Source organism: Poromitra crassiceps (assembly GCF_964638095.1).
Source record: "Poromitra crassiceps genome assembly, chromosome: 6".
In the NCBI taxonomy this organism is placed as follows: Eukaryota; Metazoa; Chordata; class Actinopteri; order Beryciformes; family Melamphaidae; genus Poromitra; species Poromitra crassiceps.
In genome coordinates, this window is record NC_139627.1 from 1,031,439 (window position 1) to 1,054,371 (window position 22,933).

The 22,933-nt window shown below is 43.9% G+C and overlaps 1 protein-coding gene across 1 annotated transcript in view; it reads right to left on the reverse strand.

The window, feature by feature from the left end:
* Window positions 1-316: 316 nt before the first annotated feature.
* Window positions 317-22,933, reverse strand: part of elk1 (ETS transcription factor ELK1) — a 29,419-nt gene continuing 6,802 nt past the window's right edge. The window contains exons 5-12 of the mRNA XM_083639230.1: window positions 22,649-22,792; window positions 21,019-21,399; window positions 20,311-20,407; window positions 17,196-17,270; window positions 16,609-16,757; window positions 16,431-16,514; window positions 12,758-12,859; window positions 317-424 (exon numbers count right to left, since the gene is read on the reverse strand). Of these exons, the coding sequence (XP_083495356.1) occupies window positions 326-424; window positions 12,758-12,859; window positions 16,431-16,514; window positions 16,609-16,757; window positions 17,196-17,270; window positions 20,311-20,407; window positions 21,019-21,399; window positions 22,649-22,792 (1,131 nt within the window). The 3' untranslated portion in view covers window positions 317-325. The remainder of the gene's footprint in view (window positions 425-12,757; window positions 12,860-16,430; window positions 16,515-16,608; window positions 16,758-17,195; window positions 17,271-20,310; window positions 20,408-21,018; window positions 21,400-22,648; window positions 22,793-22,933) is intronic.

Consider the following 22,933-nt stretch of genomic DNA (forward strand, 5'->3'; position numbering starts at 1 on the left):
GCATGTATCCGGGGCACCTTTCCACACGTCCACCGCTGGTGCCAATAAGTGCATGTATCCAGGGCACCTTTCCACACGTCCACCGCTGGTCCCAATAAGTGCATACAGTATATCCGGGGCAGCATGTATCCGGGGCAGTGCCTCCCTGTTGAATAGTCCCCGTCAAAACTTCAAGTCTTACGATTCGGCGGTCGGGACCTAACCTGCCTAAAAACGGCATTTCTGTGGGTTTCAGTGGAGAGTTTGAGTCCTCCGGCCCCCTGGAAGGAGAGGGAGCCCGCGGCGAGGCCGAGCCCAGGTCGGGGCTCTGCAGGTGGGCAGGAGCTCAGGGCTTCTGGGGCCCCGGGGACAGAACCACCGGGGTGGAGAGACCGTCCACACTCAGAGCCGGTATGTGGATCTGGTTACTGCCGTTGGTAGGGAACTAGAGAGAGAGAGAGAGAGAGAGAGAATCCACATGTCAGATGTGTAAATATATACTGTATATATATATATATACAGTATATATATACAGTATATATATATAATGTATATATATATATATATATATATATATATATATATATACTAGGGGTGTTACGATTTAAATTCTGAATGGAAAATCGACCGAAATGAGCGTTCGATTCCAATCATCAAACTTACAGGCAGGATCAGTATTATTTCCCCCTCTCCACCCCACTTGCACGCGCGCTAAATAAAAACAAACACCTTTTCAATGAGACACAGTGGAGGCGGAGCGAAACAGCAGCTGAGCACAGTCAATGAGCTGAAAACACTGGTAGGCTGCATAGAGTGACATTCTGATTCTGTGCTATTAATGGTCTCTTGGCACATGTCCCAATTGTTTGTTTTTTAATCCGTCATCTGAAAAAAAAGTCACACACAGACATCTTGCACACTGAGTCCAATGCTGCGTTTTATTTATAAGTTTGTCGTTCTATTCGCAATGCGAGACAAATATTCGTCCTCTCCTGTATGCACATTACAACATGACTAGGTCGGTGGCAGGCAGCAGCGGTGAGGTGGACTGGGGAAGGCAGATCATGGCTGCACCTTCACCTCGCCAAAGCTGGCTGTGGTACGTCGTGACCGCAGCACCGTGCCTCGGGGGCCAGTGAGTGAAGCGAGCAGCGTCTCTCCAGCTGCCTCTCCGTTCAGCCTCTCTCCCTCCCAATCACAAATACAATGTGTATCAAACAACTCGCAAAAGGCTTTTGACTGATGTGAAAAACGCAGAAAACTGAACCTGTTCCGAAAACTTTGATGACGGCCGAAATTGACGGACTCGTGTGTCAACGATGATTGACACAAGTGAGGGCGTTATTTTTGTTTACGTGCGTCAATTTCAGACTTGTTGTGTAAAGACCATGTATCCACTGTTTTCTTGGTTGTCAGATCAGTTATATCTTTTGTGGATTGTCCTGAAGTGCTTTGGCAATTTTGTTATTAGATACATGCCAGTGAATTGAATTGAATTGATTGTTTATTTGGTATTGACAGAATGGCAGTGTGAATTAATTTCATACAGACTTAATATGGAGATGAAGATGGATGTATTTATTATTGCATGTATTAAATAGATCATTTAGGTTTGACCATATGGCCTTAATGTGGTACATAAATGACAGTTTAGCGGGGCATAAAACCAATGATATGTTGCTGTAAATCAAGACTTGAGTAACAAGGGCATAGTCGTCAGTGCTGGGGGGGGGGGGGGGGGAGAAATACATATTATGTGTACCGTAAATTCCGGACTATAAGCCGCGGCTTTTCCCCCGTTTTTTGGCCCTGCGGCTTATATAACGGTGCGGCTTATCTATGGATTTTTTCAGAAAAAAAAAAAAATAAAAATAATAAAAATCTCTCTTCTTTAGCACTCTTTCTAACTATAAATCCACTTCTGTTTTAATTTCCTCTCTTGCCCTCTTTTCACCACACCGCGGACACTGTGTGCACTGTAAAAAAAAACAAAGGTGGTGTTGTGTTATGTTGTTTTGTTGAAATGTTAATACGGTAAATGGGAGCTTCAAACAGCCATCTCTTTCCCGACAATCCCCTCTGTGCATGAACCCTTACATATGGTAATTACGGTAAGCAAACGGCCACTCGGCCACACGGCCACAGCTTCATCTGCACATTTTATGTGCATTGCTTTGCTGCTTGTTTTTTCGATTATTTTTTTGTAAAGCACCTTGAATTGCCTTTGTGTATGAAAGGTGCTATATAAATAAAATTTGACTTGACTTGACATCATTTGGCGGAAATCAACCGGTTACTCCTACCGGTTCAAAGTTCATTATAGTAGCAGACCGGAATCACAACAAGAGGAGCAGTAGCAGCAAAGGGTCGTCGTGCACTACCGGTAACTCTCTCTCACTCAAGATTCAAGATTCAAGATTCAATACTTTATTGCCATGTCAACAGAGTTGATTGGGGAATTCACCATGGGGAAGAAACGCAGAAATTCACACGACGCAGCTTTCAAGTTGAAAGCAGTCAATCTCGCATTAAAAGACGGAAATCGAGCAGCAGCACGAAACCTTGGCATCAACGAGTCAATGGTGAGGCGTTGGAAGGGGCAGCAGGAGGAACTGTCTCAGTGCAAAAAGACCAAAAAGTCCTTCAGAGGTCATAAAAGCAGATGGCCCGAACTTGAAGATTGCCTTGAAGATTGGGTGTTGACCCAGAGAGCAGACGGCCGAGGTGTTTCCCCAGTTCAGATCCGACTGAAGGCCAAAACAGTCGCCACCGAAATGAAAATTGAACATTTCAGAGGTGGCCCATCTTGGTGCTTCCGATTCATGAGACGAAAGGGACTGTCCGTCAGGGCGAGGACTACTGCAGTGTGCCAGCAACTCCCTCCCGACTACCAGGAGAAAATCACAAACTTCGGCGAATTCACACAAAGGAAGATCACGGAATATTATAGGAGTGTGAAAACATCCACAATCACCAACGGGTTCTGAAAGGCTGGACTGCTGTGGGATGAAGAGGATGACGCCGCCACAGCTGGCGCTGAGGGCCGTCAGAGGCTTCAGAGGCTGTTCGATGCCGACACCGACAGTGACGAAGAGGAGTTCGTTGGTTTTGAGAGTGACAATTAAGGAGAGAGGAGAGTGGTTGACGAAGCCACCCTGAACCTGTTCGTTTCCGACACTGAAGATGAGGACTTTGGTGGTTTCAGTACGCAGGAAGAAGAGGAAGACGAGGATTAGTGACTTGACTTCTCTGGTTACAGCCGTTTGCTGCACCTTCACCTAAAAGATGAAGACAAGGATTAATGACTTTTCTGGTAGGCTCACTACTGTTGACTGATTGTTTTATTATTGTTTTACAGTTATTTTGTTTACAGCCGTGACTGCACCTTATCCTGTGTGATATAGCCTATTGTTGTGTGATTTTGTCTGGGGATTAGTGACCTGACTTTTGTTTTGTTTTGTTTTGTTGAAATGTTAATAAATGGGAGCTTCCCCAAACAGCCATCTCTTTCCCGACAATCCCCTCTGTGCACGAACCCTTACATATGGTAATTAAACATTAAAACACAATAAAAAAAAACAAAAAAAAAAAAACATTAAAACACCCGCGGCTTATAGACCGGTGCGGCTTATATATGTAACAAACAGGCAATTTTGCTGCTGCGGCTTATACACCGGTGCGCCTTATGGTCCGGAATTTACGGTATAATGGAAAATTGAATTGAATCGTGACCTTAAAATCGAAAGTCAAATCGAATCGTGGATTTGGAGAATCGTGACACCCCTAATATATACATAGAGGGCAATGGAGGGCACTCTCGCTGCATAAAGATGATAAACATAAAGTGTGTAGAATTCACAGTTTACTCTACAATGTGGAGATTTTGACCAGATTCCTTCACCAACACTACTCGGACCCATAGAATTGGTTTAAAGCAGGGGGGGGGCGTTTAAGTGTAGCGTCTGTTACCTTTACAACTTCACAGCTTTGAACCGTAGTTGGGAAGCCTCTGGTGTTGTGCTTTTACTAAAAGAGTTCAGAGTCCGGACCAACTCTGCAGTGGAGAACTGGCACTTTAAGAGTCCGGACCAACTCTGCAGTGGAGAACTGGCACTTTAAGAGTCCGGACCAACTCTGCAGTGGAGAACTGGCACTTTGTTTTGGTCCAGCCGTGACCATAACGCACGGCCTCTGTGACGTTCTAACTCTGCTAAATGTACTCACTTAGCATCCTGCAACTCACCCTGTCTGCAGCTAAAAACACGCTCACTTCCTACTACGTCACCTGTGCAGGTTACCCACTACAACACCTTCTTAAAGGGACAGGTTACCCACTACAACACCTTCTTAAAGGGACAGGTTACCCACTAGAACACCTTCTTAAAGGGACAAGGGGCTTGATAGAGATATTCAAGTCATTTGGTGAAATTTCCTGTATTTTTTCTCATCAAAATTAGGGATGGGCATCGAATTTCGAATTTTCGAATAATCGTTGTTATTATCAAGGTCGACTTTTATTATTGAAATTCGAAATTCAAAAAAAAAAATTTTTTTTTTTTTTTTTTAGTGAAATGTTGCATTGTCTCCCCTGATTCTAAGTATAGTCAAATCGCTTGGTTTGAGCAAGTAAAACAATTTTTATAAGCATTTTAAGCAAGGTTTATGGAAAAATGAATGGCGGATGAAATCCCATGAAGAGGGAGAGGGGGTGACTTTGGCACCCCTTTGGCACTCAGACCTGAGCCTACTAAATATTTAATGAACCACTCATGATTGTCAAAACTGTTTTTTATTTTCGAAAATGTCAATGTCATGTAACATGTTCTTTACTTCAGTGGTGCAATGCTTGTTTGAGCTAAAAATCCACAGCAGAAGCTTTTTATATTAATTAATAAAGCCGTAGACTTAGAATCAGGGGAGACAATGCAACATTTCACTCAAAAAAAAAAAAAAAAATTTTTTTTTTTTTTTTTTTACATTTTTTTTTTTTTTTTTCGAATTTCGAATTAAATTCGAATTTGGCCAGCGAATTTCGAATAGTGTTTTTGCTAGAAATGCCCATCCCTAATCAAAATATATACTGTATAGCAGTTTTTTTTTCAATGTCAGTTTTTCCAATATGGTGCTTCCCTAGTTGTAAGGGTCTTCACTAACGATAACGTCCGGCTCAAAGAAAACAGCTGTTACTTCACTTGTAACATAATGTTCATAAGGCTTCCTTTCACAGCCCCCTATGCTGACAGATGGAGAGGAGAGTGAGCCAGATGACTACTGAGCCACGAGCTGTGTGTGTGTGTGTGTGTGTGTATGTGTGTGTGAGAGAGAGAGAGAGGGGGGAGGGGAGGGGGGGAGAGAAGAGAGAGACAGGAGAGAGAGAGAGAGGGGAGAGAAGAGAGAGGAGAGAGACAGGAGAGAGAGGAGGGGGGAGAGAAGAGAGAGGAGAGAGACAGGAGAGAGAGAGAGAGAGGGGAGAGAAGATAGAGAGAGAGGAGAGAGACAGGAGAGAGAGGAGGGGGGGGAGAAGAGAGACAGGAGAGAGAGGAGGGGGGGAGAAGATAGAGAGAGGAGAGAGACAGGAGAGAGAGGAGGGGGGGAGAAGATAGAGAGAGGAGAGAGACAGGAGAGAGGAGGGGGGGAGAAGAGAGAGGAGAGAGACAGGAGAGAGAGAGAGACAGGAGAGAGAGGAGGGGGGGAGAAGATAGAGAGAGAGACAGGAGAGAGAGGATAGAGCATTCATTTTGGTTAATTTCGTTGATGAAAACTATGATGAAAAATGCTCGTCGACCTATTTTCACTGGTGAAAACTAGACATTAACTAAATAAAAACAAAGTTGTGATGAGAAAAATCATTTTATTTTCGCCAACAAATAAAAACTAGATTATAATGTTAGGAAAGGTCTGTATTGCACGTTCAAACCTTAATACCATTCCATAATAACAGATTCATAGATTGCCAATGAGTTTGGAAACAATAGTTACAGTTTTCGTTGACTAAGACGAGACTAAAATACATTTAGCCCACTAAAACCTGACTAAATAAAAACAGGATGAGGTTGACTAAATATGATCAAAACTAACAAGGACATTTGACACAGGACTAAGACTAAATAAAAAAATACATGTGTAGGGTGTGTGAATGTGTGTATGAGAGAGAGACGGAGAGAGAGGAGAGCGAGCCAGGACACTAGTGGGCCACAAGCTGTGTGTGTGTGTGTGTATGTGTGTGTGTGTGTGTGTGTGTGTGTGTATGCTGTTTGGTGTGATGATACTGGAATTCAAATTGCCCATAAAAAAAATCTAAAATTGCCCTTGGAATTGGGATGACGGGAGCTTCTGAATGCCCCCCGTAAAATAAAGACTTAAAGAGCATGGTGCAAGTAAAGAAAAGATAAAAGATTTATTTATATTGTAGTTAGGACTCAAGATTCTAATGAAAATACCCCCCAAAAAGAAAAACAAAATTAAAACATGCCCCCAGGGTAGAAATATGGACAACTAGAATGACCGCAACGCGGACTTATGCCTCTGCCATTAGTTCATTCTTGAGTCCAAATCGCCATTTGAGGCAAATTGGAAGAAATTCCGTCAAGGCGCTCCTGAGATGTTGCGTTACAGAGCTTGAAAATTGGGTGTGTGAGGTCACAGTGACCTTGAACATTGACCACCAAAATGTCCAAGTGGACGTTTGAGGCAAATTTGAATAAATTCCGCCAAGGCATTCCTGAGATATCGCGTTAACAAGCTTGAAAATGGCGTTCGAGAGGTCACAGTGACCTTGACCTTTGACCACCAAAATCTAATCAGATCATCCTCGAGTCTAAGTCGATGTTTGAGGCAAATTTGATGAAATTCCGTCAAGGCATTCCTGCGATATCACGTTAACGAACCTTGGACGGACGGACGGATGGACGGATGTACGGACAGACAACCCGGATCCATAATGCTTCTTTTTGCGGACGATGCTGCTCTACTGGTCTCACACCAGGATAAAGGGGAGGTAGAAAGGATCCTCAGCCGAGAACTACTCAGGATCGGTTGCTGGCTGGTTGATAACAGGTTGTCCCTCCACTTAGGTAAGACAGAAGCCATCCTCTTTGGTTCTACCATTTAATTGAGGAGGTCTCCGGGGTTTAGGGTAGTGGTGGGAGACGTAGAGGTCTCAGCCAGAGAGGAGGTCACATATCTGGGCTGTGTGTTGGACAACACCTTATCAGGAGAGAGCATGGCGCAGAAGGTAGCCAAAAAGGTTAACCAGAGAGTGAAATTCCTCTCCAGGATTTCAACCTATGTCAACAGGTACGCGCTGGAAATCCTAGCGGGAGCACTGGTTCAGTGTCAATATGATTACGCATGTTCCTCCTGGTACACCGGCATCGCAGTGTCACTGAAAAACAGGCTCCAGACAGCGCAAAATAGATTAGTCAGACTTATTTTACAATTGAATCCTAGGGCTCACCTACTACAGTCTCACTTCGACAGCCTCAAGTGGCTCAGAGTAGACGAGAGAGTAACTCAAATCAAACTCGGCATGGTCCACAGGATAGTCAACAATGCTGTCCCAAAATACCTCAGAAATTACTTCACCAAGGTCAGTGACGTACATGGTCACGGCACTAGAGGGAGCCCCACAGATTTGGTCCCAGTAAAATGCAAAAGATGCATTGGCCAGAATTCTTTTCTATACTCAGCGGCAGTAGCCTGGAACAGTCTCCCAGCTGAGATTAAGACAATCAGCCCCTATCCCTCCTTCAAAGTTAAAGTCAAGAACTGGATCAGGAGAAACAGAACCTGGAGTTAGAGTATAATAATATATATATATATATATATATATTTATATATATATATATATATATATATATATATATATATATATATATATATTTATAGGTGTATATAGTATATTGTAATGTTATATTATTTTGTATATATATATAGCATTGTATGGTAGTGATGTGTAACATTATAATATATTATACATTATAGGTATGCTGGATTTAATGGTAGCCAAGGTGTATGAGGTGGGGGCGACCTGTTATCGGCCAGCCAGTAGCCGAGCCGGTATCTCAATCGACCCTGCATTTTATTAGTTTTATTTTATTTTATTTATTTTACTTGATTAGTTTTTATTGTACGTATTTTATTAGGATTTGTTTGGGTTTATTCTTAATTGCACTAAGTGTCTTTTATTTCATTTTAGGCTCATATTTATTGATTTCAATGTGCCCTATTTCCCCATGTTATCCTCCCCCCTGCGTGGCAGGCACACCCACGCGTTACCCGCAGACTCTGACAAGTGCTTGATGCACTCATACTGTCACACACTTACACACATCCAGGCATACACACAACAGTGCACTTTTTATCACAGTCACCTCAAGGACCGCAATGGAAATAAGCTGTTAGCTTTATTGCGTTTTTTATCCTTTTTATAATGGTGGGCCTGTGTATGTATATATGTATATACTGTATGTTCATTATCAATAAAGAACTCAATCAATCAATCAATGCCTCCGGCCTGGCTATCGCCGGCGGAGGCATAAAAAGGTAGCATTATAATGCACATGCTAAAAAAAACATCTGGGCAGATAACACCTGTGACGTCCCTCGGGCTACTGTACTTACTGTAATAATAATAATGTACAGTCAATGTGATTGTGTACACAGCATGCCAAAAACACCCAGAATCAGCGTTGGCAGACGTACGGTAATTATCCTATTTGTATGATAATTTACCACCAAAAATGATCCTTTTGACCCTCTGTTACGATAATTAGACAGAGAAAACTCCGCACCGCCATTTACCCACGGTGGCGCAATGGTAGTGGCACGGTGGCTCAGTGGTAGAGCTGTCGCCTCGCAGTCAGAAGGTCCTGAGTTCGATTCTCGCCTGGGACACTGCGGGCGCTGTGGTTGTGTTCCCCCCCATATCTTCAGTGCCTACTGCCCAGGTGGGGTATCTCGTCGTAAGGGCCTTTCTGTCTGTGTGGAGTTTGCATGTTCTCCCCGTGCTCCCCCAGGGGGGTTCCTCCGTATATAACCCCCCCCCCCCCATTAAAAACATGCAGAAGATCAGATCGTCATCGTCATCCGACCAGTGACGACAACATCCGAAGTCGGTCCCCGGGCGCTGTACGAGAAAGCGACCACTGCTCCTGGCCTGCCCTCCGGAGGAAAGGACAAAGCCAGGATGGGTTAAATGCAGAGGACAAATTTCACCGGCCACCGTCAGCATGTGTGTGTTTGTGGCCCTCCGTGCATGTGTTGATGTGTAACCGTGTGACAATAAAAGACGGGCTTGTCCGTCTGAAATCGTTTACCCCTCCAAGGCAACTGTTTACTTTCTGTTTATCTGCTCTATCTGTTAATATGGCACTTCATGAAGTTTTGAATAGTTTCAGTAGTCAAACATAACTAGTTGACCCCCAATAAGCAATCGTTTTTTTTAAATAACGCCTATTTGGAAATATAATTTTGGAGAACCATGAGACCGGAGAGCCGACCATCTCAGCTGATGTAACTCGGCTCCAGAATGGTCTCAGGCGGATAAGTATATCGTTGCAGACGGACGGACAGATGATCGGCGTACAGAGGTAATGATCCGAGGGAACGTTTATTCTTTATTAAAAACGTCACAGGTGTTATTGCTCGATTTGCGGGTTACTATGTGCGCGTGCCAGCTAGGGCTGCACGATATGAGGAAAATCTGCGATGTGTGATAACACTGTTCAATATTGCGATTAGGGCTGCACGATTAATTGTATTTTCAATGTCATCGCTATATGAACATGTGCGATGAACACATTGCAAAAGTCACGTGTCATCGCAATGAAAAAAACGTTACGTTACAGCCGCAGTTAGGCGCTGCTTCACCACCGTGCTCAGCTTCTGGACTTTAGACATTTTCATTTCCACACAGTGACAGAAAGGTTTCCTCCTGAACTATTTAAACTTTACCAGTCAAAGCTCCAATAGCTTCACAGCTAAGCTAACGTTAGCTTCACAGCTAAACCATTCACCTGAGTCCCATAAGAGAGGAGCGTCTTTTTCTCCTCAGTTATCTTTATCTTTATCTTTATTGTTTATTGAAGCAGGGACAGTACACAATAAATATATTGCACCAGAGATAGCTAAAAGCTCATTTGCATCTGTAGTCCCTGGGCACACAGAGTCCTGTGAGCACACAGTAGCCTACATATCAAATAGAGCAATTAAAGGAAAATCCTAATGTCTAAACAATCAAGATACATGACAAAAAATGATACTTACTATTAGCAAGATACAACAATGCGCCTAACAGTAAAAATAGAACACATAGAGGTAGATAGCAATCCACTAAAATCACACATTGGCAAATGGTAAAAAATAAATGACATAGCACAGAAAGAAACAGTATATGAGGCCACACCAATGACTATAGGTGGCCGCAGGACTGACCCTCTCTCAGCCACTTCTTAACACATTGAGTGCCAGCGATGCCATATGGCGTCATTAGAAATTTACCGTAGGCTGCCAGCGACGCCAAATGGCGTCAATAACTCGAAATTGTTTTTTTGACGGGGGGGGGGTGTCGATCTATGCCTCTTACATCGCCTCTTACAATATGAGAGCTATTGAATGTGTCTAACCTATTTTACAGAACCCTTAGGTGGCGACAGCGCACTCCAGATGAGAGAAAGTGGAGTAAAACACACAGAAGAAGTCGTTGGGGAAAAGGAAATCGCATCGCATCCGTCCGTATGCAGCTGCTTCATTGAAGCATAACGTTAGCTGTGCCCCTGCAGCAGCCAATCTGCTGTCACAATTGAGCACCTCCGTGTCCGCTGCACAGCCCATTCGCATGATCAGCCGTGGAGTCGTTATTATTCTCAACTGGAAGCATGGGAGCTGGTGACAAATACACGCGGTTGTAAAAAAGCTGGATGTAGCGGACTTGTCAGTGCAGAGCAAACGCAGGCAGCAGAAAGCCCCAGAGACACTCCCAGAAGGAGGAGTGTGCAGTTGAGGGGGTGGGGGGGGGGGGGGGGGGGCACGCAGAGCACGCAGAGCAGCATACAACACCCAGACAGCAGGACAGGATTAGGAAACGCAAGCTAGAATATCTGATGCCCACCAGCAGTAAATCAAGAACAGCAAGAAGCTGCAACCAGCAGCGCACGCAGGGGCCAGCGCTGCTGGTTGCAGCTAAAAAATTGTATTTGGCCAAACAAAATTCCTTTGTTTTCACTCTTTTATTGAAGGAAATTATTTTTGAGGTGTCATTACATCAGAAAATATTAGCAATGAGTCAATGATGTGCTTGAAATGCTTCCTTTCACAAAAGGCTGAATATCTCAGGTTATAGAAAAAAAGTGGCTGTTTTTGGTCAAATCAAGCTATCTTCTCCGGCTCATAACTAAAGAACGGAAAATGGGATCAATAAACTTTTTTTTGCAGGTGATAGAAGAGAGTCTCATCGTTATTTGTGCGTGTTCAGTGTTTACATAGTAATTATTAAAGAAATTATATGACTGTTTTAAAATGCATTGCGGCCTATGTGGCACAGTACAGCACCTTTTGCCCAAGGGCCGTGGCACTCAAAGTGTTAATGGAGGATTTAAAACCTCTGAGGGTACTACAGCCCTTAATTGCTGCTGGCAGGGTGTTAAACGGAGCCCCGGTCCCAGTTTATATGTTGGTGATAATATCATCCGCACATCATAGATATGAGTCTTGTGTTTGTAAATACACTTCTGAGTAGGCTACCCAGAGCTAGCATAATGCCCCCAACACTCTAAAAGGCTCTAAAATAATTGCCAAAGATATTACATTGCTCAGAAGTGATTTTGGTGCAGACCCTACGTTCTTGACTGGATGTGCTTTTGGTGCAGACCCTATGTTCTTGACTGGATGTGCTTTTGGTGCAGACCCTATGTTCTTGACTGGATGTGCTTTTGGTGCAGACCCTATGTTCTTGACTGGATGTGATTTTGGTGCAGACCCTATGTTCTTGACTGGATGTGATGTTGGTGCAGACTAGGGGTGGGGGAAAAAATCGATTCACCTAAGTATCGCGATTTTTAATGTCACGATTTTTTTAATCGATGTTTTATTCCAGAATCGATGATCGCAAAAAAAGAAAAGAAATTTTTTTTTTTTTTTTTTTTTTTTTTTTTTTTTTGGTTGCTTGCAGTCAGGCCACTCACTGAACAGCAGGCCAGGCGCCGCCTACTGGTTTACTAGTGGTTTTATTACTTTATTAGTTAGTCTGAAGTAATAATTACACTTCAGGGTTAAAGTGGGTGCATCTCATTGTAAAATTGGACTTCAAACGGCCCAAATCTGGCTTCAAACGGCCCAAATTGGGCTTCAAACGGCCCAAATTTCACGCGCGTCGGCCCATATCGGCCTGGCCTGCTTGGTATCTAATGCCCGGCCTGAATTATGATCCCAGTCCGCCCCTGTTTTTAACTATATCGCCCAGCCCTACTCATGATATAATATACAGTCTCTAGTGTATGATTCAACTTTTCCCATGTTCTAATCTAGTGTAAAAAGCAAACAAACTGAAAAAATAAAAGAAAAAAATAAACAAAAATCGCAATAAATCGTAATATCGAATCGCAATAATCGTAGAATCGCAATACTTAAGAATCGCAATATAAATCGAATCGGCACCCAAGAATCGTGATAGTATCGAATCGGGAGATAAGTGAATCGCCACAGCCCTAGTGCAGACCCTATGTTCTTGACTATAATGCATGCTGACAGAACTGAAACACTAGATGGCGGTGTGGATTACCTGGAAGGAGAGCTTGGCCGGGGAGCGAGGCGCGATGGGACTCAGGGTGCTCCAGAAGTGGATGGTGGAGGGAAGAGGACTGGGAGTCAACAAGACTGGAGTCTAGGGGGAGAGAGAGAGAGAGAGAGAGAGAGAGAGAGAGAGAGAGAGAGAGAGAGAGACACACACACACACAGACAGTGCAGTCAGTGCAAAAAAAAGTGCAGCAAACCCTTTCTTAACCTTTTCTACAGGGGCGGTCTAACTGCGAGCAATGCTTGCTCTTTTTCAGGAGCGCCCTTTTCTCTCTCACACACACACACACACACTAGGGCTGAACGATTAATCGAATTTAAATCGAAACCGAGATTTGAAACAACGCAATTAGATGAATCGCAAAGGCTGCGATTTGACGATTTAACATTATACATGTGAAATGACTGCATGTAGGTACACGTGACGTGACGTCGTTACGCAGCAGCAGCATGGCGTAGTAGACGTGACGTATGTTTACGCAGCAGCAGCAGCACGCAGTATCAAAAGTGCCTGGATGGAGGAGGAGAAAGCATTAGCTGCAGTCTGCAGAATATAGCTAGCTAGCGAGCCGATTAGTGAACTTTACAAAAGTTGACACATTATTCACTCTGACTGGATTTTTAATGGCTGGATTCTCTACAATGGAAGGGCAGCTATCTAACAAGACTCGGAAGTGTAATGTAACAAGAACAAGAAGCGGCCGCCGGATGATTTAGCACCGAAGAAAGGCTGGAACTACTTTGGATTTAGAGCATCGGTTAGTGAGCAAAAGACAGTATGCAAGCGCGGTGCATAACCACCGACAACGCTTCAAACGTCATAAAAGCTATGGAAATCAACAGATGGACAGATGGATCACAGACTACACCTCGCCATCGCTACGTTATTTAGCCTAGCAGCTGGGGGTAGCAAGTTAACTTTACTAACGCTAGCTCTCTCCCTAAGGAGATAGCTCATTTAGCTAGTTAAGTTAGCTTGCTAGCCCTAACTGGCTAGCTCACGTTACATGTTCTGGTTATCTTCCTACATTCTCAGTCTGACTCTGCCTGAATGCAGTACTTGTATTGTAACGTTAGCTTGGTAAGCCTACAGTAATGTCTAAATGCGCCTCTTCACCTCCCCCCAATATATTATATAGCCAATATATTGTCAGTCTGGAAAATGGAATGATTCTGTAGTAGCTAATGTCCTCTCTCCCAGCGTTCTGCTCTCTCCCTCCCCATCTCTCCTCCCTACTTTCTCTCCCTCCTACATCATCATTATTAGGATAATTAGTTCCAATCTTAAAAATGCAATACAGCTATGTAGTACTTATAGAATAATTTGGTTCATTATTTTGTTTTTCAGAAAAGTTGTGAACAAGCTACATAAGTGCAGAGAATGTCCCACAAATCAAGGCCCGGGTGAAGAGAGAGATGGAACAAGTGCAGGTGGCACTAAAGGTAACCTGCATTAATTCTCTCCTCTCCCACTCCTCTCCTCTCTCTCCTTCCTTTCCTTGCAAAATAGGGCTTCACTGAAACACTGCTTGTGTATATAGCCTGCCCTGTGCCCCGTCTTTGATGTGTGAATGAATGTGTGTGATGTGAATTGCATTAATGTGAAACTTAACAGTTGTGTCTGTGTTTTGCAGGAGAAGAGGGCTGCCATCACCCCCAGATGCTGCTGCTGTGCCTCAAAGTGCAGCACAGGAAGGAGCCAGGCCGTCGGCTGCAGAAAAGGCCAAGCGATCCTTGGGCAGTTACTTCAAGAGCTGCGTTGATGCTGGTGCTTTTTGTTTTGTTTGTATTGTTAAAGACTTAAGACTTGAGTTGTATCTCAGACTGAGACACAGAGAGAATTGCAGCTGTTGTTTAAAAGCAAATAAATGTTGCTGGAAGGAATTCTTATCCAAGTTCTCATCCTTGCATTATAATATAGAGCAGTTTGTTGATTGTGATGTTTGAATGTGGTAGGCAAATGCTCCCTTGTGTTTTAGATTTATTACAGTTAATATTGCAGTGAAACTTGAATTAAAAAAAAATCGAAATTAAATTGAAATTGATTACCGTAGTTTTAGATTAATATATTTTTTACCCAAATCGTTCAGCCCTCACACACACACACACACACACACACACACACACACACACACACACACACACACACACACACACACACACACACACACACACACACACACACACACACACACACACACACACACACACACACACACACACACACACACACGCCAGTCCGGGGATTGAACAGATGACCTTCTGGTCACAAAGTCTCTTCTCTATCCTTTGGCTGGTTTCACACCGGCGACCCAAGCCTTGCCTATGCCTTGCCTTTACCCACGCTTTTTAATAGGCGTCCGTTTTAGTCAACGAGGCTGTGTACACCGGACGCCTGAGCGTGAACCCTGCGTGTACCCACGCCTTGCCTGTGCCTTGCCGATTTTATCGAATAGGCGAGAGTTCTATTTTCACGCCGACAAGGCGCGTGCAGGCAGGCTTTTCTGTCAAGCCATGAAAGAAAAACGCGACAATATCCGTGGGAACTGGCAAAGTCAACTGAATTTCAAAATAAAATGGAGTTTCTACAACAGTATTGAGCAGAGAGAGAGAGCGAGAGAGAGATTGACGGGTGGCTATCACGTGGGGCTTTCTCCCTGTCGGCAAACAAATCTTCATGAGAGAGAATAGCGACCGAAGAAGCAAGATGGACAATGTTGTTGTGCCAGCACATATTCTTGCAAGATCACCTCTCTAAAATGTCCGACTATAGTCAGACCTGGTTATACATATCCAGCATCAATAGAACATTAAATATATCAGATTTATTTTACCTAGAGGCTACCCATGACAATTCTGGACAACACGTGAAAAAATACAGTCGGGAGAGAGGAGAGGCGCTTGTGACTCGGCTCCAGGTTCGGCGTGCAAAAGGCGTGCGGTGTGATCGCAAAAGCGTGTAACAGGTTCACGCCCAGCTCGGCGTAGGCGTGGGTTGAGGCAAGGCAAGGCGTGGGTCGTCGGTGTGAAACCAGCCTTTGGGCCACCATTGCCTACAACAGCACAATCTTCTTGTTTAAATTTTGCTCACACACAATCTCTATTTTTGTCAAACACCCACACAACATGCTCTCCCTCTCTCTCATCCACACTGTCAAAGTCAATGGACTGGATTTATATAGCGCTTTTATCCAATGCGCTTTGCAACATGCCTATACACACATACACACATCGATGGCGGCAAGCTAACACACATTAGCCCTGTTCGAGACGGGTCCCTATTACATAAGTAGTGGACCATATAGTGTGTTTGCCATTTTTTACTAGTGTCCGAATTCTCAACTGTTTATTTGATACATGATATACCGGTAGTCCACTATACACACACGGTGTGAGGTGTGGTGTTTAGTTACACACACACACACACACGCACGCACAGACAGACAGACAGACAGACACACACATGGTGTGAGGTGTGGTGGTTAGTTACACACACACACACACACACACACACACACACACAGACAGACAGACACACACAGGCAGACACACAGACAGACAGACAGACAGACAGACACAGACACAGACACAGACACAGACACAGACACACACACACACACACACACACACACACAGTGTGAGGTGTGGTGGTTATTTACCAGGGCATGGGAGGTGATGACGGTGGGGGTCAAGGTGTTGGTAGCAGATCCAGGAGCCAGTAAACTGTTCACAGCTGCATTCACCTGCAGACACACAACACAACACACACAAAAATAACTGAGCCTTAGTGGCCTAAGGGACAAAGTTGAGTTTGAAACTGAAGGTTTATGTGCTGACCTTGTCCAGGGAGAGGCCGGGGGGGAGATGGGGCGAGGTGGGCAGCTCAAGGCCCCGCGGCTTCTTCGGTTTGGGAGGAACCACTTCCACCACCACTGCTGATGATGTCACCACAGGGACTGATGATGTCACCACAGGGACCGACATATCTGAGAAAGAGAGAGAGAGAGATTTCAAGGAAAGGGTTGGAGATTTCACTACTCTTCTCTGCAGTCAGTTCCTCTTGTTCTGAAATTAAACTCTACATTTCTTCACCCTACGGCTTATGCCTCTGGCCTGGCTATCTCTGGCGGAGGCATAAAAACTCACGCTTAACTGGCCACTGCCAGGGTCTCTGATCATTTCCACTAATCTCCCAAGACCCACAGAATGTTTTCTTCTGTGACTAATGTAAACACAGAATATCTCAAAAGACAGAAGAAAGCCCCTATTTCATAGAATAGTTGAAGTGCCTTCATCAGTTCTTTAGTTATCAACACTTGAATGTAGGTAGTTTTCACTGAAAATGCCCATCTGTCCCAGAAAGCAGAGGAAAATGCACTTTTGTACCAGCGGAGCGAGGGAGAGAACGGACGTGCGGGTCACACTCTCGTCTTGCCCCGGGGGCGGGTGCTTCCTGTTGCTTGGTGTCTGGAGGTCTGGGGGCGGGGCATATCTGACGGCTGAAATGTACACGATGTGAGGGCTCACAAACAGGATTACTAATCTACTTGACAGGAGAAGTGATTTGTTCAGACGTTTACCAGCGTCTGGTGAAGAAAAATCCTTCGGCTTTGAGTGACTGTCACAAGTCCGTGTGACAACGCGTGGAGCCCGGGGGAAAAGCTTGTTGCACCACTTTGAGGCACGAGGCTGGATGGCTTTTCTGGAGCTTCCTCCTGAAGGGAGATTGTTTGCTGGTTTTGTGGGACAATAACCTTTTCTTCTGTGCAACATTGAAGCAGCACTTCATAAGGTTGCCAAGAACGCTATTTATAGCATGCCGGTGAAAACACAGATTGACGTAAAAACACGTCAATGGCGGGGAATGAGTTAGTCGCGAATAGTGTCGAAACCGCTTAACGAATCTCTTAGCAACGTAATAGAACACCGGTCATCAATAAGTACTGTAGGGATGCGTATCGTTAACGAATTAACGATACTACTACTCTTATCGATACTGCTGATCGATCCGGTACTTTAACGGTACTCTTATCTGTATTTTTGTTATTTTTAAGAGAAAAAACCCTGAAACAAATGGGTCTGGTTGTTTTGGTTTTTTTCTTTTAAGAAAACACTTTATAGACAATGTCTGTGATTCTGATCAGCATTTTATATCCACCTTATTTTTGTGAGGCTCCTGCTGTAAAATAATTCTGGGAGCAATATCCGGTCTAGAACGTGAGCAGCTGTGTTTACGCTGGCTGGACGCTGCCTGGATACTCTCTGCACTGCAGCGCGTGCCTCCTCCCATCGCATTTCCTTGTCGAACTGTTAAAAGTTTGCTCGTCACAAAATAACACTCGTTTTGGGAATGTAGCCTAATGATGTTATCTATCACATCCGCTAACCTGTTGCTCGTTGAACAAGTCAGCATATCAGCTCAGCTTCTCCGTTTACAGACTGGTACATTCGACGTAGCCTGGGTAAACCCAGCCTCCACGTGACCTCTATCTATCTATGCGCTATCAGTCATAGCGCATAGATAGAGGTCACGTGGAGCCTGGGTTTACCCAGGCTACATTAGACGGGCTGTGTTGTGTCAAGCTAGACGTAACGGGGGAAGAGGACAGCAGAAGGAAGCAGCACCCATGGTGCATCATGGCCGCCAAAAATAAGGTGGATAGGAATTAAAATCTCCTTCTACCACTGCCAATACCAACATTCAGCTAGAGAAAGCATAGTACAAATAAAGCAAGACAGTATTTGTCATTTCTGAAGGACAATTGAGATGATGCTCTGACGATTTATTTCAGAATGGATTTATGATGATTAATTAACACACCCAAACAGGTGGATAATGTTTACTACTCTTGTCTTAATCATTACCATATTCACATAGTTACCTGATGAGGTGGATGGGGTAACCGCATTGACAGATTGCATTAACAGATGATGAAGTCGTGTGAGCTAGCTTGTCAAAAACTATTTCTCTGTTTGTATTTGATGCACTTTGGCGTGTCTAGACAAATTGCTCGTGTTCCCACCTTTACTAGCGAATAATTTATTGCACTTGTGACAACGAGAATTGTCACCATCGACTTGAGTGACCTACAACCACACTTTTTTCTCTCTGCCATTTCTCTTTCACTTGCGTGCTGCCAGCTGTATGTGTCTACCTGCCTGCTTGCCTTCAGCGTGTGTGTATGTGTGTGTGTGTGTGTGTGTGTGTGTGTGTGTGTGTGTGTGTATGTGTGTGTTCTGTGCCCCGCCCAGCCCCTCCCCTGCGTGTGTGTATGTGTGTGTGTGTGTGTGTGTGTGTGTGTGTGTGTGTGTGTGTGTGTGTGTGTGTGTTCTGTGCCCCGCCCAGCCCCTCCCCTCTCCTCTTCAGCCAGGTTGCTTGCTGGCAGCAGCTGACTGAGAGAGAAAGCAACCCGGAAAAGAGGATCTCTTTTCTCGTTCAGAAATAGCAAAAAACACATCATAGTCTTACGGAGTTGGTGAGATAAAATGTGCAAGATAACGTTTATGTAACAATGATAAATAGGAAATCTATTTTCTTAATTTCTCCAGTACCGATAAGGGAACCGTTAACATTAAAGCTTATTGATACTCCAGTATTTGTTGTTTGATACCGAGTTCTGATACCTATCCCTATCAATGAGCCGCACGTTTTGAGGTCTGGCATGTCTATGTGGTGTGAAAAATGTGGAAGATATTACTTGCCAAACTTTTGTGTGGAAAGAATAATAAAAATATAGAATAAGTATGTAGGATTTCAAGATTGTGCTTCACTTTCAGCAAGCACAATAATAATAATAATAATAATAATAATAAATGGAACTTGTATAGTGCTTTTCAAGAACTCAAAGACGATTAGCTTTTTATGGTGATTCGCCATATAAATTCCAAGAGTGCTGAAACCTGTGATTCATAGGGGCTCAGCTGGATACCAGGCTAGGCTGCTAGTCAATTAAAAGCCAATAGGAGAATAGGGGCGTGATCGACACAAACAAATACTTGCCGGCCCCAAAATACAGGCCGGGGAAAAAACAAGGGAAAAAATAATGTTGGATACTGGTAAACTCCTGGTGCCTGTTATATGATGTAACTGTAAAAGTCGGGAAATGAAGGGATTATGTGCATGGGCTACGCTTTTAATTTTATTAACAGCATAATGCAGTAAGAACATTTTAACAGAAAAGTTTAGAAGAGAGACTCACTATTAAATTATTTGATCTCCATCCAAGTTAGCAGAGGGCTAACAGGAAGTTGATTACCAATAATTATCAAGATGCATTGGAGTAATAAACAAACAAACAAAACAAAAAACGGCTACCTAATGAACCCCAACAGAAGCAGATGAGAAAACAAGGAGACTTGGTACATTACTAAAATATGAGCAAATATACTTATCAAACAGAGGCAATTAGAAATAAAGGCCTGTCTCTACTATAAGCCTGTAAATAAAGACCTGGGCCTATATTAGAGGAAATGTGGTATTGTATTATTATTATTATTATAAATGAAAAACAGAACCTTGTCTGTGTGAGTGTGTGTTACCTGCTAGCACAACCTTGCCCTCCCCCTCCTCCCCTCCGGGAGGGGGGGGGCTCTCCACGATGCAGAGGGGGGGTTGTCCTGAGCCCAGAGGAGGAACCTGATTGAGAACAGAGGAACCAGACTGATGAGTTACAGCTTCAGGCAGAACCTCACATGGGCACCTAAACTCTGCTAATGTCACAAATGCTTACAATAGGGCTCAACAGTCACGTGACTTTCCGTGACATTTCCAGCCCCGGAAGAGGGTTCCCCATTCATTTTCTCCATAGACATTTCTGAAAATCCTTATATATATATATATATATATATATACATACATATATATACACATATATATATATATATATATATATATATATATATACTGTATATATATATATATATATATATATATATATACTGTATATATATATATATATATATATATATATATATATATATATATATATATATATATATATATACACAAGTTTTAAGGCTGGAACCAAGCCAACCCATGACCTACTGAATCGTGAGTGACCATAAAACATTTCCATAAAACCATAAAACATTCCCTACTAGCTAGCGTCACTGTTTTGCTGAGTATGAGTATGATCACGAGCAACAGGCTGCTGACTGAAGTGATGCTTAGGAATCTCTGATTCTTACATATAGCGATTACTGTGGAAACAACAGGAGAAGAAACTGATCATTAATTCCTCCTCTCACCTCCTCCACCTGTTTCTCCTGCAGGGATACCATCTCCAGCAGCTCCTCCCTCGACGGCAGGGTCTCCTCCTTCACTACGACGGGAGGCGCAGCGAGTGGAGCCACGGAGGGGTGTGTGGTCATGGAGGGGTGTGTGGCCATGGAGGGGTGTGTGGCCACGGAGGGGTGTGTGGCCACACTGGCCCGCTGTTGGGCGGGGGGTGGGTTGATAATGACGAAGACAGGCGGGGGAGGAGGGTGAGGGGGGAAGCTCGGGGGGCACTCGTCCTGCGGGGGCCCCCCCACCGGACCCAGGGGGAGGAGGGACGTGAGGGAGCCCGGGTCCCCGACGGTGGTCAGATAGATCTGAGGAGGGTCACTCAGAGGAGGAGCCAGGGGCTTCTGAAATTCAGAGATTCAAACAGATGTCAGATCAGTAGCACTTTCCAAACAGTACATTTAAAAATTCTCAACATAATAAGGTAAGGGGGAAAAAGTAAGAAAAATGTTAGCCTTTGTAGAAAAGGTCAAAAGGTTGTACAAAACTAGACGGTTTTAACTCGACAACATAAACATTCTAAATCACCCCCAGCTTACTTCCTGTTGCAGTGTTTGCTAGTACAATGACAGGAGAAGCTATGGCCCTCTCTGTTACTGGGAAGATCCACTCAAGGACAAAGTATTTAGCTAGAATAGCTAAATTCTTGGACAAGAGGACCATGAAGCTGTTAGCTACGTCCTTAATTCAATGTCACTATATGCCTATACCTGTATATCTTGGTACAGTGGTCTAACTAACAGATCAAAAGACAGGCTTCAAATAGCCCAAAACAAATTAATGAGGGTTGTCCTTGCCCTCATGTTCCATAAAATTCTGCATGATCATTGTCCAAGCTACTTTACAAAGTATTTTCATTTTGTACGGGATGCTCATGGCCGGAATACGAGAGCCAGTGAGACAGATCTGAAACTACCAAACCTAAAAAGCAAGGTGGGGAGAAGCACATCCCTCTACACAGGGAGAGAGGAATGGAACAAGCTGCCCAACGAAAGCTAGAATAGTTGGCGAGGCTCTTTTGTCCACGAAATTTTGCACTTACTGTATATCTTTTGTTTTTCTTTGCATTGTTTATTTCTTAATTAACCTGTAATGTGCATTATATGTTGGGTGTATTGTATGTCCTGTTCTTAATGTAACCGAGGTGAATCAGCGCGGATTCCTCGTGAGTCCCGAGTGGTAGCGAGTGGATTGGTTAAACTCACTCCCCAGTATAAAGGCATGTTAATCAGCTCCGCCAAGGGAGCTAGCTCTCTTGGTGTTGCGGTTAACATGCTGGACTCCCAAGCTGAAGGTCGGCGGTTCGTACCCACCCCTGGACAAGCCCTTAACATGGGTTGCTGCAAGTACCACCTACACAACGCCGTTACATTAACAACAGGGACCATGTTGGAAATAAGTGTTTGCACTTTCACATGCTATCCCTTGGATTGTGTTGTTTTTTATATCCATTTTACCGTCTTTTATATCCATAATAAAATAAAATAAAATAAAATCAAACTGACAGGACATAGCTAGATTCCAAACTGTTCCCTAGCAACACAATTCCGTGAAAACTGTCTATTTAAAAAAAGGTGAAAAAAAGAAACTGACCTGTGAATGGCTGGTGGTGCTGGCTGGTATCTGAGGGCTGAGGGCCGGAGTGGGACAGGGAGAGTGCTGAGTGACGATCACCTGGAGACCAGACTCCACAGCGCCCCCTGCTGCCTGGGAGGATGGAGAGTCCAACACACACACCTGGAGAGGAGAGAGGAATCAATCTTTTTACAAAAAAAATGTATTTGTCAAAATGTGTAGCCACACCCGCCCAGTAAAAGAGACTTTGGTGGTTTAATGGAAGTTTTAGGGTAAGTTTCTATTTTCACACGCACGCACACA